This window comes from Crocodylus siamensis, chromosome 1 (genome assembly GCF_052110815.1).
Source record: "Crocodylus siamensis isolate JL-2025a chromosome 1, ASM5211081v1, whole genome shotgun sequence".
Taxonomy (NCBI): Eukaryota; Metazoa; Chordata; order Crocodylia; family Crocodylidae; genus Crocodylus; species Crocodylus siamensis.
This window is the reverse complement of record NC_143395.1, coordinates 252,694,469-252,715,919: the sequence shown is the minus strand read 5'-3', so window position 1 is coordinate 252,715,919 and position 21,451 is coordinate 252,694,469. Positions and strand designations below refer to the sequence as shown.

General features: G+C 45.9%; 1 protein-coding gene across 1 annotated transcript in view; it reads left to right on the top strand.

Moving 5' to 3' along the window:
- The first annotated feature begins 1,473 nt into the window (after window positions 1-1,473).
- The window catches only part of MRPL39 (mitochondrial ribosomal protein L39), a 39,769-nt gene continuing 19,791 nt past the window's right edge, over window positions 1,474-21,451 (top strand). Inside the window, exons 1-7 of the mRNA XM_090060252.1 lie at window positions 1,474-1,663; window positions 4,228-4,434; window positions 8,134-8,273; window positions 12,002-12,101; window positions 14,206-14,273; window positions 16,972-17,084; window positions 19,206-19,271. Coding sequence (XP_089916378.1) covers window positions 1,609-1,663; window positions 4,228-4,434; window positions 8,134-8,273; window positions 12,002-12,101; window positions 14,206-14,273; window positions 16,972-17,084; window positions 19,206-19,271 — 749 coding nt within the window. The 5' untranslated portion in view covers window positions 1,474-1,608. The remainder of the gene's footprint in view (window positions 1,664-4,227; window positions 4,435-8,133; window positions 8,274-12,001; window positions 12,102-14,205; window positions 14,274-16,971; window positions 17,085-19,205; window positions 19,272-21,451) is intronic.

Here is a 21,451-nt window from a genome sequence, read left to right as displayed (position 1 = left end):
TCTCACGCTCAGCTCCTGCTTATATTGCAAATATTGCCTCATATCAAGCCATCCTTGGTCAATATAAACATGATGAACAGCTGTTATGAACACGTGGAAATGCCAAGAATTTAGAAGCTGGCACAAAAGAGTTACGCCTGCCTGAATGACGCACCCTCTGGCCCTGTGGGCCCCTCAGCAACCCTTGTATATCAAAGTTATGTGACTAAATTTAAAGATCCTCCTCTCCCTCCCCCTACATGAGGATAAAAGGGGCTGCTTGGATGGCACAATTATGTGTGCTTCACTTGACTGGTTAAAAGTGACTCCTTCCTTTTTCCCACCCATGGGGTAGGAATTGAGAGAAAGGGAGAAGTGAAAGTGGGAACATTTGCTGGGCAGAAATTCACAAGCCACTTCTGATATATTCACATGCTTCTGCTCCCAAAATGAGCCCTGATTTCATTGCTGTTTCAAAACGTTGAGACACAGCATGGCAATGCAGTGATGTTGTCTCATGGCATAAAGACAAATATGTGGCACAGTGCGAAGCCTTACACGTAGCAGTGGGATGATGCAATGCTAGGAGGTCTTTTAACTGTTTTATACATTGATGAGGCCTTTTGAATTTACTCTGAAGTGGCAGGCACACTAAGTCTAGAGTCAGAGAGGAAACAAAAACTGGATTAGAGGGAGAAGGGGGAAGGTCAGGCAGAATGCCTGCATTTCGGGGCTTGGTGTCTTAGGGCTGGAAGTGGCTTGGATCAGATTTTAGACCTCACCGGATAAGACCTCCTCTCCACGGGCCCCTCTGCTCAACCTCTCTGGCCTGCAAGCCAGAACCTGTGCATGGGGGTTAATTAGCAGGCCAAATCCAGCACAGACATGTGCAGGTATAATCTGGCTGTGCAGTAACCCTGTCTCCCCATCTTGGAGTGCCCATGTAGTATGAGGCAGGGCCACATCCTGGGCTCCACCCGACTCCCCATGGGTCTGAAAACTGGACAGCCGCCAGCACACACCACCAAAGCTGTGGCCCTGGGTCAGCCACAGCCGTGCCCCACCAGGGTGGCATCAGACAACTGTCCCACAAAGCATGCTACTCTCATGCCGTGTCAGTGTTGCCAACTCTCATGATTTTTGGCGTTGTTCTACACTCTGGGAATGTGAAAAACGTAGCTTACTTCCATATATATTTATATTTGTGTGTGTTCGTATGCACACACACATATGTAAAAGAAAGAAGCTAGAATGGTGTAAAAGAAAGAACTAAGGTTTTCACAATCCCGAAACACAGACTTTAAGAACAACCCGAAAAATCACGAGCGTTGCCAATACTACTGATTGGACGCAGCACCTCACGTCCCAGGCTCTGCCGCCGGGGACAAAGAGGCGGGGCTCAGTGCCATGCCAGAGCCGTGACGCAGGCGCTGGCCAAGACCCCAGGGGAGGGGACAACGTAACCGGCAAAACGCCGCTGGAGCCTGCCCTCCCATCACGTCAGGGCGGGGCCCGCAGCGCGCGGGCGGTGACGTAGCAGTCCCCAGCTGGCGAGGCCGGAACTCGTGCGCCACCAGCGTTTCCGGGGTTGCGGAGGCAGCTGCGCCGCCCGGAAGCACCGGCTGAGCCATGGCGGCGCGCTGGGCGCTTTGCAGTCTGGCGGCGGCGCGCGGCAGTGGCTGCAGTGAGTGGGACCCCCCCCGTCCCCGGTCCTGCGCCCTGGGGCGGGGGGTGTAGCGCATGCGCCCCTTCCATTCCCCCCGGGAGTGTCTCGTCCACGTGTGTAGAGCAGCGTGTGCGGGGGGGGGCGGGTAGGGACGTGCGTGGGTGTGTAGGGGGGTACGGGGTAGCGTCGATGGGAGTGCAGGCGTAGGTGGGGCGTGTGTGGGTGTCCATAGGGGTTGGGTATGTGTTTGCACAGGGGCGTGTGTATGTGTGCATGTTTGCCTGCGCCTCACACTGTAGGGTAGTTTGAAAAACAACTGCTTAAAACTTAATTGAGTGAGTTTTAGTGACTCCTTACTTAACACATTTTTTTACTAGCTATTCTCATTACATTCCCCTCCATGCTCCCGTCTCATCTTTTGACTACAGCTATCTGCATCCCTTTCCCCCCCCACCTGTCTTTCACCCACTGACCACCTCAATTTACATTTTAACTGAGCGGCTTTCTTGCCTTGGCACTGGCCTCTGGCTGCTTTACTGCTTCATCCAGGAACAGCACAGAGCATCTGCAGATGCTTCCTCAGCCTGACAAAGGGTGTTTCGGCCTCAAAGCTTGCTAAGAAGATTTTTTTCCAACTATTTCAGTTGGTCTAATAAAAGATATCAGATTTACTCAAAGAACCTTGTCTGCCTGCATTTAAAACTAGGCAGGCAAGGTTTGTTGGATAGATGTGATCTCTTTTCTTGGACCAATTGAGTCGTTAAAACAAAGCTCTTGGCAAGCTTTTGGGCACAAACACCCTTCTTCAGGCATGTTTAAAACTAAGGAGATGAGTAAGAAAACTAAGAAAAAAAATAAAGACTCCAACTGTCTTTGCTGCCGATTGATGGTGACTTGCGGCATTCCTCCCCTATGAGAGGAATAATTTGTTGTGTTTTTATTTTTTTCACCTTTCAAAGCCAAGGCAATGCAGGGGTGCTGGCTAAGGGGTGTGTCGAGTTGGTTTTTCCAAAAAATACCCAGTAATTTCTATGGTGGCTTGGGAAGGTGGCAGTAATGCAGTTTTCTGGACTCACCTGGAGCATGTAATAGCATAAGCAGAGATGCTTGGTTCTGTAGATCTCAGAGTGTTGGGGTTGGCTTCCTAGTTTTGCTAATTGGTTAAACAGTGTGGCTGAATAGTATGGTTTGGATAGGGGTGATCGGGCCTCATGCCGGAGGTTGGACCGAATCAGCATTTCCTAACCCATGGGTCACAGGAATATATGAAAGCGTCATGAACAAACTTTAAAATTGGATTCTCCTTTAAACGAGAACAGTATGGGAAACCGTGGCTTTTCCCTTGCAGGCTGGCAGAGTTCCAGCCTGTGAAGGGCTGCTTGGGACCCCCTATGCCCAACACACATTCACCTCTGTCCCACACACTGGGGAGCCGGGGGGGGGTGGGGGATGGCAGTGCAGGAAGCAGGTCATGACTGGCTATCAACATTTACAAATGGGTCCTGGTACAAAAGTTGAGAACAACTGGACTAGATGACCTCTGGAGATCCCTTCCTACCCTGTGTCTCTGATGGTATAATTCAAAGGGAGAAATGGTGCTGGCTGGCAGTGGGCAGTAAATTGTATTGACCTACAAGTAATCAGACTTCATGGTGTAAGGTAGGTTGAGCACCAATCGCTATCTGGCTTTGCTGGCTGGGTAGGCAGCGTGTGCCTGGGCTGTAGGCCAGACTCTGTGCATGGGGTTGGTTTGCAGGTTGGATCTAGCACAGAGTTAATGTGTGGGTGTGATCTGACTGCAGAGCGACCTACATTTCAGCCCAAGCCCCACAGGTTCAGAAATATGGCAGCAGTATGTGTCAGAGTGACTATTAATGCTGCTCCTGGTCCCTGGCCACCAAATTTCTGGACCATGGGAGATGCAGTTCCCAGGGTCAACAGTTGAGCACCACTGGAAACATGGAGAAATACTTTCTTATGCACATCATTGTGTAGTTAAGCAAATGGTGCTTGGGATCTTGTTCTCTTTCAAGCAAGTCATTAGCTCTGTGGTAAACCTTTGCATTTAAAGAATACAAAACACATTCTTTAAATGTTTGAACTTTTGAATATTCACCTGGGGCATTTTGCAATACAGTATAACCCCATAGATTTGGCGTGCTCGCGACCGAGTGCTTGCTGGAAATTTGAAAATGCTGTATTTTTTAAACTGGTGCAGCAGCGCAGGGTGGTGAATGGTGGTTGCAGTGCAATCTTCCCCCTCCATGTCCAGCAGGGTGTCGGGGGGAGTGGCGGCTGATCCCAGAGTGGCAGGGGGGATGTGCCAGATTTTGATAATTCCGGATTTTTGGTATCTGGATTTATGAGGTTATCCTGTACAAGGAATTGCTATAAATGGTAAAAGCAAGCTGAAAATGAGTGCCATTGCAGTATAAATAGATAAAAGTTCGTTGGATTTATAGCTCAAGCTCGTAGATTTGTTTTTGGGGTTTTTTTATTGAGGAAGCTAATTACCTTATAATCCATTTATAAGAAATCTTGGGAAGCCTTATATTACTTAACCAATTAACTTGTTTTGCCAGGGTTTGCTTCAACGATGCCTGTTCCTCTATTGTCTTCTGCCAAGATTTTTCAGATGCGCAATGAACTGTTTAACAAAGAGAAAGAGAGACAGTTGGCTCTGTATCCACGAATTGAGAAGATTGAAGTAAAATGTGTTGGAGACTCTCACACTGGCACTTTGTTTGTAATGAACAAGGGTTTGTCCACACCATACAATTGTGCTATGCGTAAGTAAATTAAATAAAAAGCTATGGTTGTTTCCGTGGGTATCAGAATTACACCATTGGTAAATGTACTTACTGTTCAATTTGAGAGGTATTAAAACTCACTGAAGCTGTTATAAAAGTACAGATAATAATATTGGCCTGAGGTGTTCAAAAGGGCTGTGCAAAGCTTTGGTAGCTGATTCGATTCAGAGGAATTTGGCCCAATTTGGGAACTGAATCTCTGAACCGAATCTGGAGATCAAGTAAAAGCTCTGAATCTATTCGAAGCATCTGAAAAGATTCGGCCACTTTGCAGATTCAGCCATAGACTAAACAGGCAGCTGATAGTTGCCTCCAGCTGGTAAGTTTGTTGGAGTTGGGGGAAAGGGGAAGTAAGGAATGTTGGGGAGGTAGGGATTGGGGCTGGGACAAGGATTGGGGCTGGGGGAGGGGGACGTGGCAGTGTTGGGAGCAGGGCCTAAATTGTGCCTCTTCTGCGCTGGTCGGACAAGTGACAGCAAAACAGAGCCCCTGTGGCTCTCCCCACTGGTGCAGAGGTAGGCACAGCTGGAGGAGCCGTGGGAGAAGCCCTCATGGCTGCCCTGCCTGGCCCCAGCCTCCTGGCACTTAAAAATACCCAAACAAAAAACCCAGTTCTGCCAGAGCTGGTGACTGCAGGGCTACTGGGGCTTCTGAGGGCTTGTGGCAGAACTCCCCCAAGCAGAGGGGGGCAGCGGGGATTGCCCCCCCCACTTGGGATCTGCATGGCAGCTGCCCCATGGCACAGGTACAGCGTGGCTTGGCAGGGTCCTGCATGCTGTCTTGGAGCTGGGGCAGCTCTACGTGTCAGCCGGAGCTCAGCCGCGTGTAACCCCAACCCCCTGCCGAGCTGGGCTGCACCTGTGGCATGGGGCAGCTGCTGCACTGGTGCCAGGCAGGGGGGGCTCAGCCACAAGCACCTATTGGCCCCAGTCACTGTTGCCTGAGCCAGGGAGTGTGGGGCACCTTTATTTATTTATTTTTTAAAGTGCCAGTATGCTGGGGTGGGGTGGGGATTGGATAGCGGAGGCTATGTTGGGGGAGCTCTGCCACGTGGCCCCAGAGCCCCCACTGCTACTGCCGGTGAGTGTGTTGTTCTTTCTGGGGTTTTCTGTGTTCCCGCACTGCTGGGGCTGGGCAGGAGGGGGGCAGTCGGGGAGCGGGGGATGCATGGGGGGTTCTGCCAGGAGGCCCCAGAGCCCCTGCTACAGCTGGTGAGTGTGGGGGTTTTTTTGTTTTGTTTTTTGTTGTTGTTGGGGTTTTTTTGAGTGCTGGGTGTAGGCTGGACTGGGTGAGGGATACGGCTGAGCAGGGCAGCCGTGGGGGCTTCTCCCACAGCTCCCCCCACTCGGGGAAGGGCAGGCACAGCTGGAGGAGCTGCTGGAGAAGCTGTAGCCTCCTGGCTGTGCTTGCTTCTCCTGTACTGATTGGAATATCTCTGAATCGGCACCGATTCGGCCAGTTTCGGAAGAATCGATTCAGGACAGGGATCCGAAACTCTGAATTGATCACTGTCCTCTGAATTGGCCGAATCTGAACCTGAATACTTCCTTATTTGCAGAGGCCTAGTGTTCAGCCCTGGGTCTGCAGGCCAGATCTGTCCTGCAGAGCTATATCATCCAGCCTGCAGGGAAGTCTAGGGTCAGGGGAGCAGTGGCAGTATTATTTGTCACTCTTCTGTTGCCAGTTTTCCAGTTCTGTGGGTGGGGGAGCCCAACGAGCCAGATAACATGGCCCCACATGTCAGATTGTGCTGGCGTGGGGCTGATCCTTACGCATGAGTTTAAGCTGGCAAATTAATCCTGTGCCCCGATCCAACCTGGTGGCCTTTTACGATCAGGTCACCAAATCATTAGACGCAGGGGTTGCTGTGGATGTAGTCTTTTTGGACTTCCGGAAGGCTTTCGACACTGTCTCTCACCCTGTCCTCATCAAAAAGCTGGGAGACTGTGGTGTCGATGCCCACACGGTCAAATGGGTCGCCAACTGGTTGGAGGGCCGCACCCAGAGGGTGGTAGTGGATGGGTTCTTCTCGACCTGGAAGGATGTGGGCAGTGGGGTTCCGCAGGGCTCGGTCCTCGGGCCTGCACTGTTCAACATCTTCATCAGTGACTTGGATGAGGGGGTAGAAAGCACCCTGTTCAAGTTTGCTGATGACACTAAGATGTGGGGGGATGTGGGTGCACTAGAAGGGTGCAATAGGCTACAAACTGACCTTGACAGGTTGCAACGGTGGGTGGATGAGAATAGGATGGGGTTTAACACTGATAAGTGCAAGGTGTTGCACATGGGGAGGAAGAACCGGCACCACACTTACAGGTTGGGGAACTCCCCTCTTGCCAGCACGGAGACGGAAAAGGATCTTGGAGTCGTCATTGACTCCACGATGAACATGGGCCGGCAGTGTGGGGAGGCAGTCAAGAAGGCCAATCGTACCCTGTCATGCATCCACAGATGCATCTCGAGCAGGTCCAGGGAGGTGATCCTCCCCCTCTATGCGGCACTGGTCAGGCCGCAGCTGGAGTACTGCGTCCAGTTCTGGGCGCCACACTTCAAGAGGGACGTGGACAATATGGAAAGAGTTCAGAGGAGGGCCACTCGTATGATCAGGGGTCAGCAGGGCAGGCCTTATGAGGATAGGCTACGGGACCTGAACCTGTTTAGCCTCCACAAGAGAAGGTTAAGGGGGGACCTTGTGGCCTGCTACAAACTGGTCAGGGGGGATCAGCAGGTATTGGGGGAGTCCCTGTTCCCCCGTGCGCTGCCAGGAGTGACCAGGAATAACGGTCACAAACTGGCGGAGGGTAAGTTTAGATTAGATATTAGGAGGCGCTACTTCACAGTCAGGGCGGCTAGGGCCTGAAACCAGCTTCCAGGGGAAGTGGTGCAGGCTCCTAGCCTGGGGATTTTTAAAAGGAAGTTAGATGAGCACCTTGCCGGGGTCATCTGACCCCGGTGCTCTTTCCTGCTAAGGCAGGGGGTTGGACTAGATGATCTACCTAGGTCCCTTCCGACTCTAGCTACTATGAAACTATGAAACTATGAGATTCAGCCGGTGGACCAACCCTACACCACTCTCTAGCCTGTAGGGTCAGAAGGTTGGGTACCCCTAAGGGCAGTGGTGTTCCAACTTCTGTCCCCATAGGCCACATGAGTGTTGATCAAGGTCAATCCATGGGTTGGATTTGGCATGTGGGGTCAGTCCATGGCTATGATATGGCATGCTGTGCATCAGCCTAACACCACATGTGGTCTGATTTTGTGGGCTGGATGCAGCCAATTGCCAACTTGATTCTGTGTGCCAGGACCTGCTGCACACTAGCACAATGTAGCATGTAGGGCCACATCATCCAGCCCATCGGTCTAGAAATTTGGCAGCAGAGGAGCTGCATTAACGCTGCCACAACCCCCCCTGCCACCAAATATTTAGACCTGTGGGGATGACAGCCTCACAAGATGAAGGTTGAGTACCCTAGTCTAGACTTTTTTTTATATACAGAATATTTTAGTTTTCATGTTTAAAATAGTAGGAGTTTAATAAGCAGTTGCTTAATACCTTCAGGATCTATTAGAGATTGCTTACCTACATGGAGGTGAAATTTGCATGTTTTCTAAATTTGAAACTTTGGCCATCATGGAGTAAAGCTGGGAATTTCATGGGGATTCATTTGCTTTTTTTAGACTTAAGTGAATGGTATTGCAAAAAATCAGTATTGGCACTTGTGGATGGAGAGGTCTGGGACATGTATCGGCCCTTAACCAAATCATGTGAAATTCAATTTCTTACTTTCAAAGATGAAAATCCAGAAGAAGTGAATAAGGTAAGTGACTATCTTATTTTTTTTCTCTGATTTTTTTTTTTTCTTTCATAATCTTGATTTTTTTTAAATTCCATTGGTGTCTGCTGAGAGATGAACAAGAAGTAATTACAGCAGTGAAATAGAAGTGTAAGGCCCAAATTGTCTAACCAGAAAGGCAATGAGTAGAACAGGCTAACAAAGGATGTTGTGGAAACCTCTTTCACAGATTTAAAACAGCAGGTTAGAAAAACAATCATCATGGTATACTTCTATTTAGTTTATCACCTTTGCATTGAGGCAGAAATTTTTGATTCCTTCATGCCACATATTTATATGATTTTGTGTATGCAAGATCCATTTATTTATTTTCCCCTTGGTTTATAAGAATGAAAAGTAAAATCCTGGCTTTTAACACAGGAATATTAACTTTTGTTAGTTTGTTTTTTTTCCTTTGTTATGTATTGTCATAGCATGTAGGAGCCCCAGTTAGGAAGTAGGATTCCATTCTGTCAGGTTCTGAATAGAAAGATGGCCTCTGCCTTAAATATCTTAAATATAAGACAAGATACAGGAAGTGACTGTGTAAAAGACTGGAACGGTGCTGTGGACTCTTTTTCTTGGTGGGTCTTAGACTTTGGGGAGACTTAACTTTCAACTGCTTTGAAAGTGGAGGGGCCTGCTATTACAGTGTAACTTGTAGCTGCATATCATTGTGATATGAATGAACTGTGCCATTAACTTTTAACTCTGTTTCATTCAGAGCTGAAGTTAAAATTAGGTGTTCACAAATACATAGGTCCGATATCGGATCGGTACCGATATGAAGCAAATTGTCTATATCAGATATCAGTCCTATGGGGCTGATAAATGGTAAGCCCCCAGCTGGTAAGTCAGAAGAGGAGGGAAGGGTCGTGTGGGGGCAGGTGCTGCCTGGGTGGGGTGGGGACAGGCACAGCTCGTGGGCTGGGGGTGGCTTCTGCTGCTGCTTGTATCCTGGGAGGAGGAATGGGGGCTGGGGGGGGGGTGCCCCCAAATCTGGGCGGGGTGGGCTGCAGGTGCAGTGGAGCCAGAGATGGTGCTGTGCAGCTCTTCTTGCCAGGGGCTGGGCTTGGAGTGGGCTGCGGTAACGCCGTGAGGAGGCTGCAGCCACCCCAGATTTCGCCACAGCTCTGCTCCCAGCCTCATACCACCACGTGGTACAGTCCGGTTTTTCCTGGCGCTTGAGTGGAGGCAGGATGTTCAGCTGGGACTGTGCCAGGTGGTGGCACAGAGCTGGGAGTGGAGTTGTGGCAAAATTTGGGGTTGCTGCAGTCTACCAGTGCTGCTGGAACCTGCTCCAAGCCCAGCTCCCGGTAAGAGGAGCCCTGCACAGTTCTGGCTCTGGCCTGCTGCTGCTGCCTGCTCTGTGCCATCCAGATCTGGGGGCACACGCCTGTCCCTGGCAAGCAGTGCCAGGAGCTTTCTGTGCACGTCTACCCCCCCCCCCCCCCCCCACTGGCTGGGCAGTGCCTTTCCCCTCCCTCACCATAGGGGTGTTGATCTGGCCCCCAATGCCCCTTCTCTCTCCACTCCCCTTCCACCACACGACTTACCACCTGGAGGCAGCTGTATCCGATATTGAATCGGTATTAGCCAATATGCCTCCTTAAATTTCGGCTATTAATATCAGCCCCCAAAATCTCTATTGGTGTACCCCTAGTTAAAATGGTTTTGTTATTGCTTAACTAGATGGAGATGCAGCAGTTATGTGATAATGCCTTATGCTGGTATCATTTGATACTGCTATAATATTGCTGTCTACATCCCAAAACTCTTCTCTGTTTAATTTACATATAAAAGGACTTGAGTAGCATTTGCCATATACATTTCCACAGTGGGGCAGATGAGGGATGGTATTTGTTCAGCACAATAAAAAATGATAATGCTGTCACTGACTAAAAATGTAAACTTCAGTTTAAAAAAAAAAAAAAAAAGTGTAATGACTAAAGAGGACCTGAACTGGGTTAGTCCTCCTTCTTCCTTTAAAAAGATGATCTAGTGCAGGGCCAGATGAGTGGCATGGGGTTGGTCTGTGGGCTGGGTAGGGTTTTTTTTCCTTCCCCTCCCACCAGCGTACCTGATCTGTCAGCTGCTCCAGCTGGTGTGGGACCCACAGTGAGTATGGTATGTTGTGAAGCTAAACTTGAAAACTTTAGGGTTACTGTTTTAACTGTTTCTGAATAAAAGTGTATTCAGGAGCAGAAAATTTAGGCAGGTCACTGTGTGTTAATGCAGTTTGACCCATGCTTTGGAATATTTTAAACTTGCTTTGGTAGGCCTGAAGATAATGTTATACATATAATACCTCCTATTGTGCCACTCAACAGTGCCTCTGTTTCCTGGTGGTTCTTTCCTTATTATACTGCTTACAGATCTTTTTCCTTGGACTTTGTTTCTCTCTCTTATGCTTTAAGCTTCACACCTTCTTTCATGCTGTCTCCTCCACTTTTAAAAGTTTCCATATTTTTATTAACCAAATACTCTTTCAGTATATCAGATACCTTCAAAACTTTGTCTTCCAAAAACGTTTCCTACTTTGATTTCTCACATATAATCTTTTGCAAGTTTTCTTTATCTGTTCATCTTGCGTGTGTCTTGTCTTGTTTCCTAGACTTCTGTTTGATCCAGGTGAGTGGATTGCTGAATGGTTAACAGTAGGGATGCACTGATAAAGATTTTCATGACCAATACCAATAGCTGATGATTAACCAACCATATTTCCTGATGCCGATATGATAACTGATATTAAGCAATAGTGCAGGGCATTTTAACCTACTGACATAAATAAACCTTGTTTGTTTGTTTGTTTTTGTGTTCATAATATGCATGCACGCCTGTTCCCTGCTTCAGCCCTCAATGAGGAAGGTGCACATTGTCCCTTTGCCCACAGCTACTATCTGCAGCTCTGCACTTTGTGCAGCTCTTGCCGCCATCCTGGGTGGGCAGGCAGACACTTGTGTGGACAGCAGCACCAGGCTCATTTGGAGCCTCAGAGCACACCACTGCCTCAATGCCACCAGGGCCTGCACAGCCGAGCTCCTATGGCTGCTGGGGAGAAGCTGCTTTTGCAAAGGTGCCCTGTGGACTTGGACTGTCCCTTGCAGTGGCACCCGCACACAGCCCAATGTCTCCACAGCAGCCTTGGAGCTCAAGTCCTTGCTGGGCACACGGCATTGACTTGGCAGCAGCAGCAGAAACCAGTAACAGTCCCTTTGTTGCTGAGTGTCATGTCCTGTGACCACTTCCCAGTGCCCTCTTTCCCCTTCCCACTGCTTGCCCAGATCTGTAGCCTGCTGTGGTCTTGGGCTAGTGGTGGGGTGTGGAGACTGGACTGTGTTCACCAGGGTGCTCTGGGCACACGGCCGTAATTATCATCTACAATGACCAAAAAAAGCCAGTGGCTGATAATGTCATTTTCTCCTTTTTTTTTGTTGCTGATTTGATAGCCAGCCGATACATCGGTGCATCCGTAATTAAGAACTTTAAATTTAGAATTTTTTCAGGAAGGATTCTATGCACTCTTCGTACAGTTTGTCTGAAGTACTATGTAAATGATTAATGCAGTATGCAAATATTAATATGAATACACAAATATTTATTAGAAATGCAAGTGTCAATGAAGACCTGCTGTTTATATCAACATCTGAATTAAAATCTGCATGGATTAATGGTATTGGTATAGTTAAACTTGTGTGAAATTCTATTTACAGGCCTATTGGCGCTCCTGTGCCATGATCATGGCATATGTGCTAAAGCAGGCATTCAAAGATGACTACTCAGTGAGTCTGGTCAGAGCTCCAGAAGTGCCAGGTAATATATAGGTTTTACAGATGACAAGCGTGTTTAGGCTGTTTTATGGGGAATATTTGGGAACTAGTACTGTGGCACAGCTAGGCACTCCTCTTCCTACTTATTGGAGCAAGTATCATTCATATGTTTCTAAAATGTCTCCCTGTAATACATAGTGCTCTATGCATGCAATTTAAAGTCAAAGCAATACCTACACAGGGATCAGAATTTTATTACCACTTTCTTCCCTCTCAGATTTATCCCTTCAAGGGTTAATCAGTCAATGAAGGTGGGGTGACCTGATTGTTATATTAGTAAAAAATGGAAATGGGAATAGATTAAGGCTGAGCATTTCTGAAATCCACGCAAAGTGCTTTCTTGAAGAGGTGGTCTTGCCCAGTGTCCTGATGCTGACAATAGGCAGGCAAAGTTCTTTGAGTAGATGTGATATCTTTTATTAGACCAACTGAGTAGTTAGAAAAAAGTTCTTAGCAAGCTTTCAGGCATAATCACCTTTCTGCAGGCATAGGGAGTCTCTGCTGTTCTGATGCTTATAAAACTGCTCCTTAATTGCTGCTTGCAGCAGGCTCTACAACTCTGAGTCCTCCAATAAGAGGATAGTAACCCAGGTTAATACAAGGTATATCTTGGCCTCTTTCAGTTCAAGCAGACTTGGTGAATGCAGGTCTTCTTTCAGTGCTGAGAAGGGTGGTCTCTGAGACAGCTTGATCTCAGTCCAGCTGAGGCTTTGCAGTCCTTGAATTTTACCTGATGAATAGCCAGCATGAAGTAGGAAGAACTGATGTTTCTACATTTTCTCAATTATTCCTTGCTTGTATAATCACCTGGTAGTTTACTAGAGAACCACAATATATAAAAAATTTAAATCATACGAGGAAACAGTTGCAATAAAGAAACATGCCAGGGAGGTTTAGTGTCAATTTGTATTCCAATATAGTCTGGCGTTTTAGGATTTTAAACTGAAAAAAACTTAGATGAGACCTTTTTAATGGTAAGGAGAGAAAATAGTAACTTCAGGAGAGGTTGCTTATGTAGTGAAGCCTGAAAACATTTGGATGCATGACTAGGTATCTAGCCATAAGGGTGTGGCTTGTCCTGTTTTACACATCATAACATGACACCAGCTGACAATTCTTCACTATTCTTCAGAAGTCAAGGATTGTGAATACGTGGGGATGGAATAAGTGGATATGGAAACCCTGCTTTGGTACAATGGTAAAATTAGGCATCTTGCATTGCTGCTAACTGTGATACACTGCCTCTGTGGATAAATAAATAACTTTGCAGTTATATGCTGTTTGACTGGCACACCTAGGCAATAAGATCCTCTTTACAAATGGCAAGTACAAAAATGCTCTGAAGTAGGAGAGGGTCTTAGTTTGGGTCTTATACTTTGAGGGAGAAAAAGGGTTGAACACATTCCATAGGAAATATTGGAGACTTGATGTGACTTTGGGAGAATTGATACAGGCCATAATGTATGTATGCAGACACTGTTACAAAAATGATAATATCCTTAGCATTGATCTATCGATATTGCCATGGCAACTTTTTTCAAGATGCATTCATAATCTCTGGTTTGATTTCTATAAAACCCAAACACTCCAGCTCTAATCAACAGATTTCATTTTGCAAGCCTTGTTATATTTCTGTGACAGAAACAGCTGTACACTGGCTGTTGTTTATTCATATAGCACAGTAAAATCTCTGTTATCTGGCATGAATAGGAAAGTGTGGGGGGTGCTGTTTATCTAAAAATTCTGATTATCTGAGAGTTATACTCAAGGAAGACAGTGCCATACTTGTAGTGCAAAGTTTCAAGAATTCGTGTACAATACATTACAGTATAACATACTGTATAAAGAGTAAAATAGTACATGGATAAAAATGCCATAATAGTTAGCCACCCCAAATGCCAGGGCAGCCTGGCCGCAGGCTGCTGCTGCAGCACGGGGAGGGACACATGCACTCGGGTACCCTCAGAGCGACGCAGCAGGCAGGAAAGTGGTGCAGCGCGATGTGCATACTTGGATACCTTCAGAATGGCGCAGCAGGAAGCAAAGCAAATAAGTCTTGTTTTTTTCCCTTAATATTGCCTCTTCAGTGATTTCTGGAGCTTTCTGCTATGATGTAGTTCTGGACAGTGCACTTGATGATTGGAAGCCAACAGAGGTAAGTGTAGCTTCCTTCTGTATTACGTGTTATAAGGTAAAAACTGTCCAGTTTAGTCTTTCTTTGCTTCTGGAACCTTTCAAGGGAGCAGGCTTGTTTACTAAAGATTGCAGGAGAGTGCAGAAATTTTTAATCTTGCTATCTGACCTTTGTAGGCTAACTCTGCACCTGTGAAGTATTGTGAAAATCAATGCGTGTGGTTAGCACACTTTTTTCTTCCACTGTGGAGGAGGCAATATATGCTTACCTAGAAATACTGAGTATACTCAGGTGAAATTCCCTTTGTTAGCTTGTGTGTATCACTTTTTACCAAAGGGTCTCAGACCTATTAATAACATTTTAATCGGGCCTCGCAGCCTTTAAGTGAAATTAAATATAATTCACTGGGCAGGTACTACTCTATTAAAATGTAGATAAATATGGAAAGAGGGGACACTGTCAAAATGCGAGTCTTGCTTGTATGCAATCTGTTTTGAATTTGCTTACTTTAAAAGTTGAAAAATTCTAAAAAACAAGTTTAACTATCTTCAACTTCTCAGTCCAGTAAAAAATGTCTTTATTATTGCCAAATACTTTTGAGTACTAAGGCCTGGTTTTGTTTTATTTTATTTTAATTTATTTTTTGGAGAGGGCAGTAAGATTGTCTTATCTGTATCGCCCATTTCTTTTAATCTGTCATTGCAGAAGTCACCTGTAGGTAGAACTCTGATCGGTTCCTAGAAAAGTATTCATGAAATAACAATGGCAGGATTTTATATGGTTAAATGTTAGTATGTTCAGGTACTATGTTGGAAGAACCTTTAAGGCACTTCACATTAGAAAGAATTCTCGAGTAATAAGTAATTTCTGGGGGGTTTTGGGGAGGGGGGTTGTTTGTTTTTTCGGACCTCATGAATTACCCTTGAAGGCCATTGGTTGTACAGTACTGGTGATTGCGTCCGAAAGCTTGCTAAGAACTTTTTTTCAGCTACTTGGTTGGTCTAATAAATGATATCACATTTACTCAAAGAACCTTTTATGATCAGGTCACAAAAGCCTTGGATGCAGGTGTTGCTGTGGATGTAGTCTTTCTGGACTTCAGCAAGGCCTTTGACACCGTCTCCCACCCCATCCTCTTTAAAAAATTGGGCGACTGTGGCATTGATGCCTATGCAGTCAGGTGGATTGCAGATTGGCTGAAGGGTCGTACTCAGAGGGTGGTGGTGGATGGGTCATATTTGACCTGGGGAGAAGTGGGCAGCAGAGTTCCCCAGGGCTCGGTCCTTGGGCTCGTGCTGTTTAATTTCTTTATCGGCAATTTGGACAATGGAGTGAAAAGCAACCTGTTTAAATTTGCTGATGATACCAAAATACCAAAATTTGGGGTGAGGTGAGCACGCTAGTGGGGAGGGAAAGACTGCAGCAAGACCTGGATAGGTTACAGGGGTGGGCTAGCAAAAATAGGATGCGCTTCAACATTGACAAGTGCAGGGTGCTGCACTTGGGCAGTAGTAACCAGCAGCACACTTATAAGACGGGAAACTCCCTTCTTGAGAGTATGGAGGCAGAAAGGGATCTTGGAGTCATTATTGACTCCAAGATGAACATGGGCCAACAACGCGAGGTCACGGTTGGCGTGCATCCACAGGTGCATCTCTAGCAGGAACAAGGAGGTGATCCTCCCCCTCTATGCAACACTGGTCAGGCCACAGCTGGAGTACTGTGTCCAGTTCTGGGTGCCCCACTTCAGGAGGGATGTGGACAACATTGAGAGGGTCCAGGGGAGGGCCACCGGCATGATCCAGGGACAACAGGGCAGACCCTACAACGAGAGACTGCAGGACCTGAACCTGTTCAGCCTTCACAAGAGAAGGCTGAGGGGGGACCTGGTGACCGTCTATAACCTCACTATGGGGGACCAGAAGGGTTTGGGAGAGACCTTGATTCCCCTAGCACCCCCTGCCATAACAAGGAATAATGGCCACAAGTTGTTGAAGAGTAGGTTTAGATCAGACATCCGTAAGAACTACTTCACAGTTAGGGCGGCTAGGATCTGGAACCAACTTCCAAGGGAAGTGGTGCTGGCTCCTACCCTGGGGGTCTTTAAGAGGAGGCTTGATGCCTACCTAGCTGGGATCATTTGAGCCCAGTTTTTTCTCCTGCCTAGGCAGGGGGTCGGATTTGAAGATCTACAAGGTCCCTTCCGACCCTACTTGTACGAGTCTATGAACCTTGTCTGCCTATTGGTTGTACTGGACATTTAACCAGACCTTGTTAAAAGTAATCATAATGAGGTCACCAGGGAACATTTGTCAAGTATGTCACTGATAAATGTATCTGTGGTAAGAATTTGTATATCAATAGTAGTGTTGGAGTGATGTTGTAGCCATGATGGTCTAGGAAATATGGGGAGAAGATTTTTGTCACTGGTACATTTTTATTGGACCAACTGCATGGTTGAGAGAGACTTAACCAAGCTTTTTAATGTATTGTTGCCTTCTTCTGGTGACCTGAAGTAATCAGAGTGTCTGTCTTCAGGTAACTTACAAAAGATTGCACTGCATTTGAAAGTTTAAGTCTGTTCCCAAATCTTTGCCTCTTGCATATATCTACAGTAGTTATCCTGGTCCTTTACTATTTGTATAGTTACTTATACATGGAATGCATATTAAAGAGCAGCTGAAGAATAGTGGTAACAGTCTTATTTTTTGCTTTGAAGGAATCCTTCCGTTCTTTTACACAAGAAGCATGCAAGCTAATTTTCAAAGATCTGCCATTTGAAATGCTGGAAGTTGAAGCAAAAGTGGCATTAGAAATGTTTCGGCATAACAGGTCAGTAAAGATCTAATTGATTTCTAAAGGAAATGCAATCTTTAAGCTAGTAATGATTAAAATATGGTGGGCGTGATCATTTGTTTGGGTAAATTAGTATAGCTCTGACCTCATTGTAGTACAGCAGTTTATACTAGCTTATATGTCCCTACATTTTTTCTGTCAGTTTGTACACTAGGTGGTACTATAATGTACTTCTGAGAGAGGTTTAAGAAATGGAACAGGCTTGAGATTTTATATTTAGTACTGGGGCTTTAAACATTTCATTAGTTCTAGGTTTCCTTCAGCTTACTAGTGATTACATGCCTCACAACACATGCATATAATTTCTGACAAGATATAGCTGCAAGCTTAAAAATTGGTCAGTATATTCAGTAATCTATTTTATTGCATATCATTAAACTTCACCTTGGTTAAAAAGGTCACTAACCACATATCCTGTTCCATCCCAGGATTTATCTTGGAGGCAGTGTGTTTAGTAGAGCGTGATTCTATTTCTTGCTTGACCACTCACCTATTTTATGATCTTGGGCAGATCATATCACTTCTCTGTGCCTCTGTTTATTAAAGGTCTCCATAAATCTAGCAGAGAAAGGTATAGAAGAGAGAGTCCAGTGGAGGGCAGTGAAAATGGTTAGGGAGCTGGGGCACATGACTTCTGAGAAGAGGCTGAGGGAACTGGGCTTTAGTCTAGAGAAGAGCAGACTAAGAGGGGATGTAATAGCAAGCAGCCTTCAGTTACCTGAAGGGTGATTTTAAGAGGATGGAGCTAGGCTGTTCTCAGTGGTAGCAGATGACAGAACAAGGAGCAATGGTCTCAAGTTGCAGCAAGAGAAGTTTAGGTTAGATATTAGGAAAAACTTTATCACTAGGAGAGTAGTAAAGCACTGGAACATGTTACCCAGAGAGGTTGTGGAATCCCCATCCTGGGAGGTTTTTAAGACCTGGCTAAATAAAGCCTTGGCTGGGATGATCTAGTTGGGGATGGTCCTGGTGTGAGCAGGGAGTTGGACTAGATGACTTCCTGAGGTCCCTTCCTAGCCTAATTTTCTATGATTCTATAGTAGTTACTGTGGAGGTTGAAGTTACATTAAATATTAAAATGAGAAAATAAGCAACGCTTTTAACAGAGAGACTGATTAAGCATTGGAACAAATTACCGAGGGAATTGGTGGACTCTCCGTTTCGTAAAGTTCTCAAATCAAGACTGGATGACTTCTGAGAAGGGAGGCTGTAGTCAAAGATGGGTTATTGAGCTCTGGGGAAACTGGTCGCAATTGTACACAAGAAGTCAGTATAGGTTATGTTGTGGTACCTTCTGGCCTTAATATTGGAAAGGTTTGTTTTTATTGATGGATTATGTTCTCTTTTATGGCTGAAGTTGTTTTAAGATAGTTGATCCTCTGTGAAACTTGTCAAAATCATACTCAAAGATGAATGCTAACAATATAAAACTGTGCTATTAATAATCTTATAACTGCCAAGCATTTTAGAAGATTATGTTCCTTCAATGCATCCCTCAAAAGTTTTCCCATTTCTATTTGTGTAATCTTAAAGTTGTGTTGTTAAGAACGATGAGCAGGAATCCTTGTTTTCTCTGATTTAAAAATCACGAATTCTCTGATTAAAACCCCCAAAATCTGCAATTTGTAAGCCTACCAGTGCCTCAATCACTGTAATAAAATAAATTTTAAATCCCTATGAATTTTTGGTATTTGATTTTGGGGTTTTTTATCATGGAAAATCAGAACACCTGTGGCTCTGTCGTACTCCCTGCTGGAGGCCTTACAGCCGCACATTCTAGTCCCAGGCCCCAAGCCTCATGCAGCACTTGGGCTTGGCAGCAGCCCCAGCCATAACCTACCCCTGCCCAGCACCCTCCATATTTTTCTCGGTTAAAAGGGAAAACTGCATTTTTCCTGTTTTTCTGTAGGAAATGGAAAACCCGGATCCTTAATGATGCTGTAATAAAAAGGCTTCTGTTGACATTGAGTTTTTGCATCTGGTGCTTTAGAAATTACTGAAAGGATATGAAGCCACGTGACTGTTTTCCCTCCTTTGCATCTGTAAACTTTTTATCTAGTAAATACTTAAGTATGCTTTTTTTCCTGTTTCTTTAAGGTACAAAGTGGAGATGATAGAACAGAAAGCTTTACAAAGCCCTGAAGGAACAGTAAAGTTACATAGGTGAGCAAAGTTCTCTATAGTGACTCACAGGAAGATCTAATTACTTTCCAAAATTGTGAGCAGTTGAAAAAAAGATAAGTGAATTGAGACGTATTTTAATTAAACTTTCCTTTACTCAGTCTGCTGGTGCTGTCTCAGTTAGCTATTTAGATTCTTCCACAACACCATTATTGTGGTATTTATGGAACTCATTAGATTTCTTATGATCAGAAAGTTTTTAAGCTGGTAAGACTTCACTGATCGTTTACTGAAGGTAAGTACTGAAAAAATCCATACCTTTCAAAGCTTTATAGTGAAGATCTAAAGATATTTGTCCTTATTTATTAAACTGGGGTAGAAGAAAAATTCTTCAAAAATAAAATCCACTTACTGCTAAAATTGCCAGCTTATCTCAATTTGGCAGATTTTACCCCGTTTAGTATTCCATTATCTGCAGTTATGTTAGACTGCGGTCAGAATGGAGCAGACTTGGGGATGAAGAAGCAGAAGAGTGGTAGGAACTTGAGTATGTGAAGGATATTTCTTGGGTGTTACTGTAGACCATGAATAATAAAGGTCTTAGGTAGATGCAGCATATTTAGACCACTTGTCTAAATGTTTCCATATGGAACTGTCTAACCCATGAAAAAAGAAATGCTGTCTTAAAATATAGGTGTAGAGGCATATTCTTTCTTAGTGTGTGTGACAAGACCAGGCCCCAGGAGTGGCTGTGATGCCCCCTGGTGACTGCACAGCTCCTGCCCCACTCTGGCTCTTCAGGGTGCCCTTCCCTCTTGCTCTCACCTGCCATGCCTTGATGGAATTATTTTCTGTTGTAGAAGGAAGGTTGGCTCAGGGTCCCTGAGTGAGCCCTAACCTGTTTTGACCAGTGGGGGCGTCCTGTACCTAGCTGCCCTCCAGTCCTGTTCTTCAAGCCCTAAGTGGGGTCCCCTTGGCTCCATCAGTTCTTTAGGGCACCAGTCACCTTGAGGGCTATTTGTGGTTTCCTTCTGCCCTAAAGCCATGCCTGTGCCTTGTAGATGTCATTTGATCACCGTTTGCCTGCTGGTATAAGCTTTGGCCTTCTTACCCTCAGCTTTCAGGTTACTTTGGTTGTTGACTGATAGCCTGGGCCCACTGGCTCTGGACTGGCCTTGCAGTCTCAGCCTTTTCTTGGCCCTTGGCTGCCCCTTTTGTTCCCTGTGGGCTCAAACTGGTCCTTTTGGTCTCTGGCCTCCCCCGTCACCCTCTCTGCACTCAGGCTCTGGCAATCTCAGCTTCAGGCCACCTTGATTGCCCTACTCTTAGAGTCAGGCTCTGGCCCCTCTGAGCCTAAGCTTGCTTTGGCTTTGCATCCCTGCCTGTGGCAGGCCTAGACACCCAGTGTCCCCTCTCGGCACCCATGTGGCTTCCTTTTCCACCCCTACAGCCTCACCCAGTCCTCTGTCATCCAACTAGAACAAAAATTCAAACAGCCACTTCAAACTTGAAGCACTTAGTACCCCCGTCTGGGTTATCATAGCACTGCCAAGCCACTTCCCCATTAACTGGCCCTGGGAGTACCTGACATAGCTTGCAGCTCCCACTTCTCACCAACCTGAGCTTGCAGGAGCTCCTTTCCCTGCAGAGTTCAGGTCTGAACTTTCTGTTATGAAAGTGAGGTGTTTTACCCAGAGTGGCACATAGCAAGAGTCTGTTCTCTGGCCTCTAGTTCAAATTTCTTAGGTTCTGGATGGGCAGACATGGAAAATTTGCAGTTTTCAAGAGTACTTTTTTTACTTGATATAAAGAATGCTGAGCTATAGGTAGGGACCACTGTAATTCGGGCTTCAGGAGATTTCAGGGGAAATCCTGAAATTTAGCATTTTCCCTAAAGCCCTTTAAAACTGCAGTTTGGCCACCAATGGCCTGAAACTGTGGGGGAGCGGGTGGCAGGGAAAAAAGTAAAAAAAAAGCATGGAGAAAAAAAGCAGAGCCCCAGAAAGATTGTGGAAGCCCCACGTTTTTAGAGGCAGCGTAGTATAGGCTAAGCTCCTGCCACAACTAGGCCAATCAGGTTGTTTGATTCCCTGCTTCAGTTGGGAGTTTAAAAGCCCTGCCCAGAGCAGAGCAGATAAGTACCTCCTGCCCTAGAGGCTGGGCATAGGCATGCTGGGTGCCTGCCTCTGCCCAGCACGGCTTCCCTGAGCCTGGCTTTACTT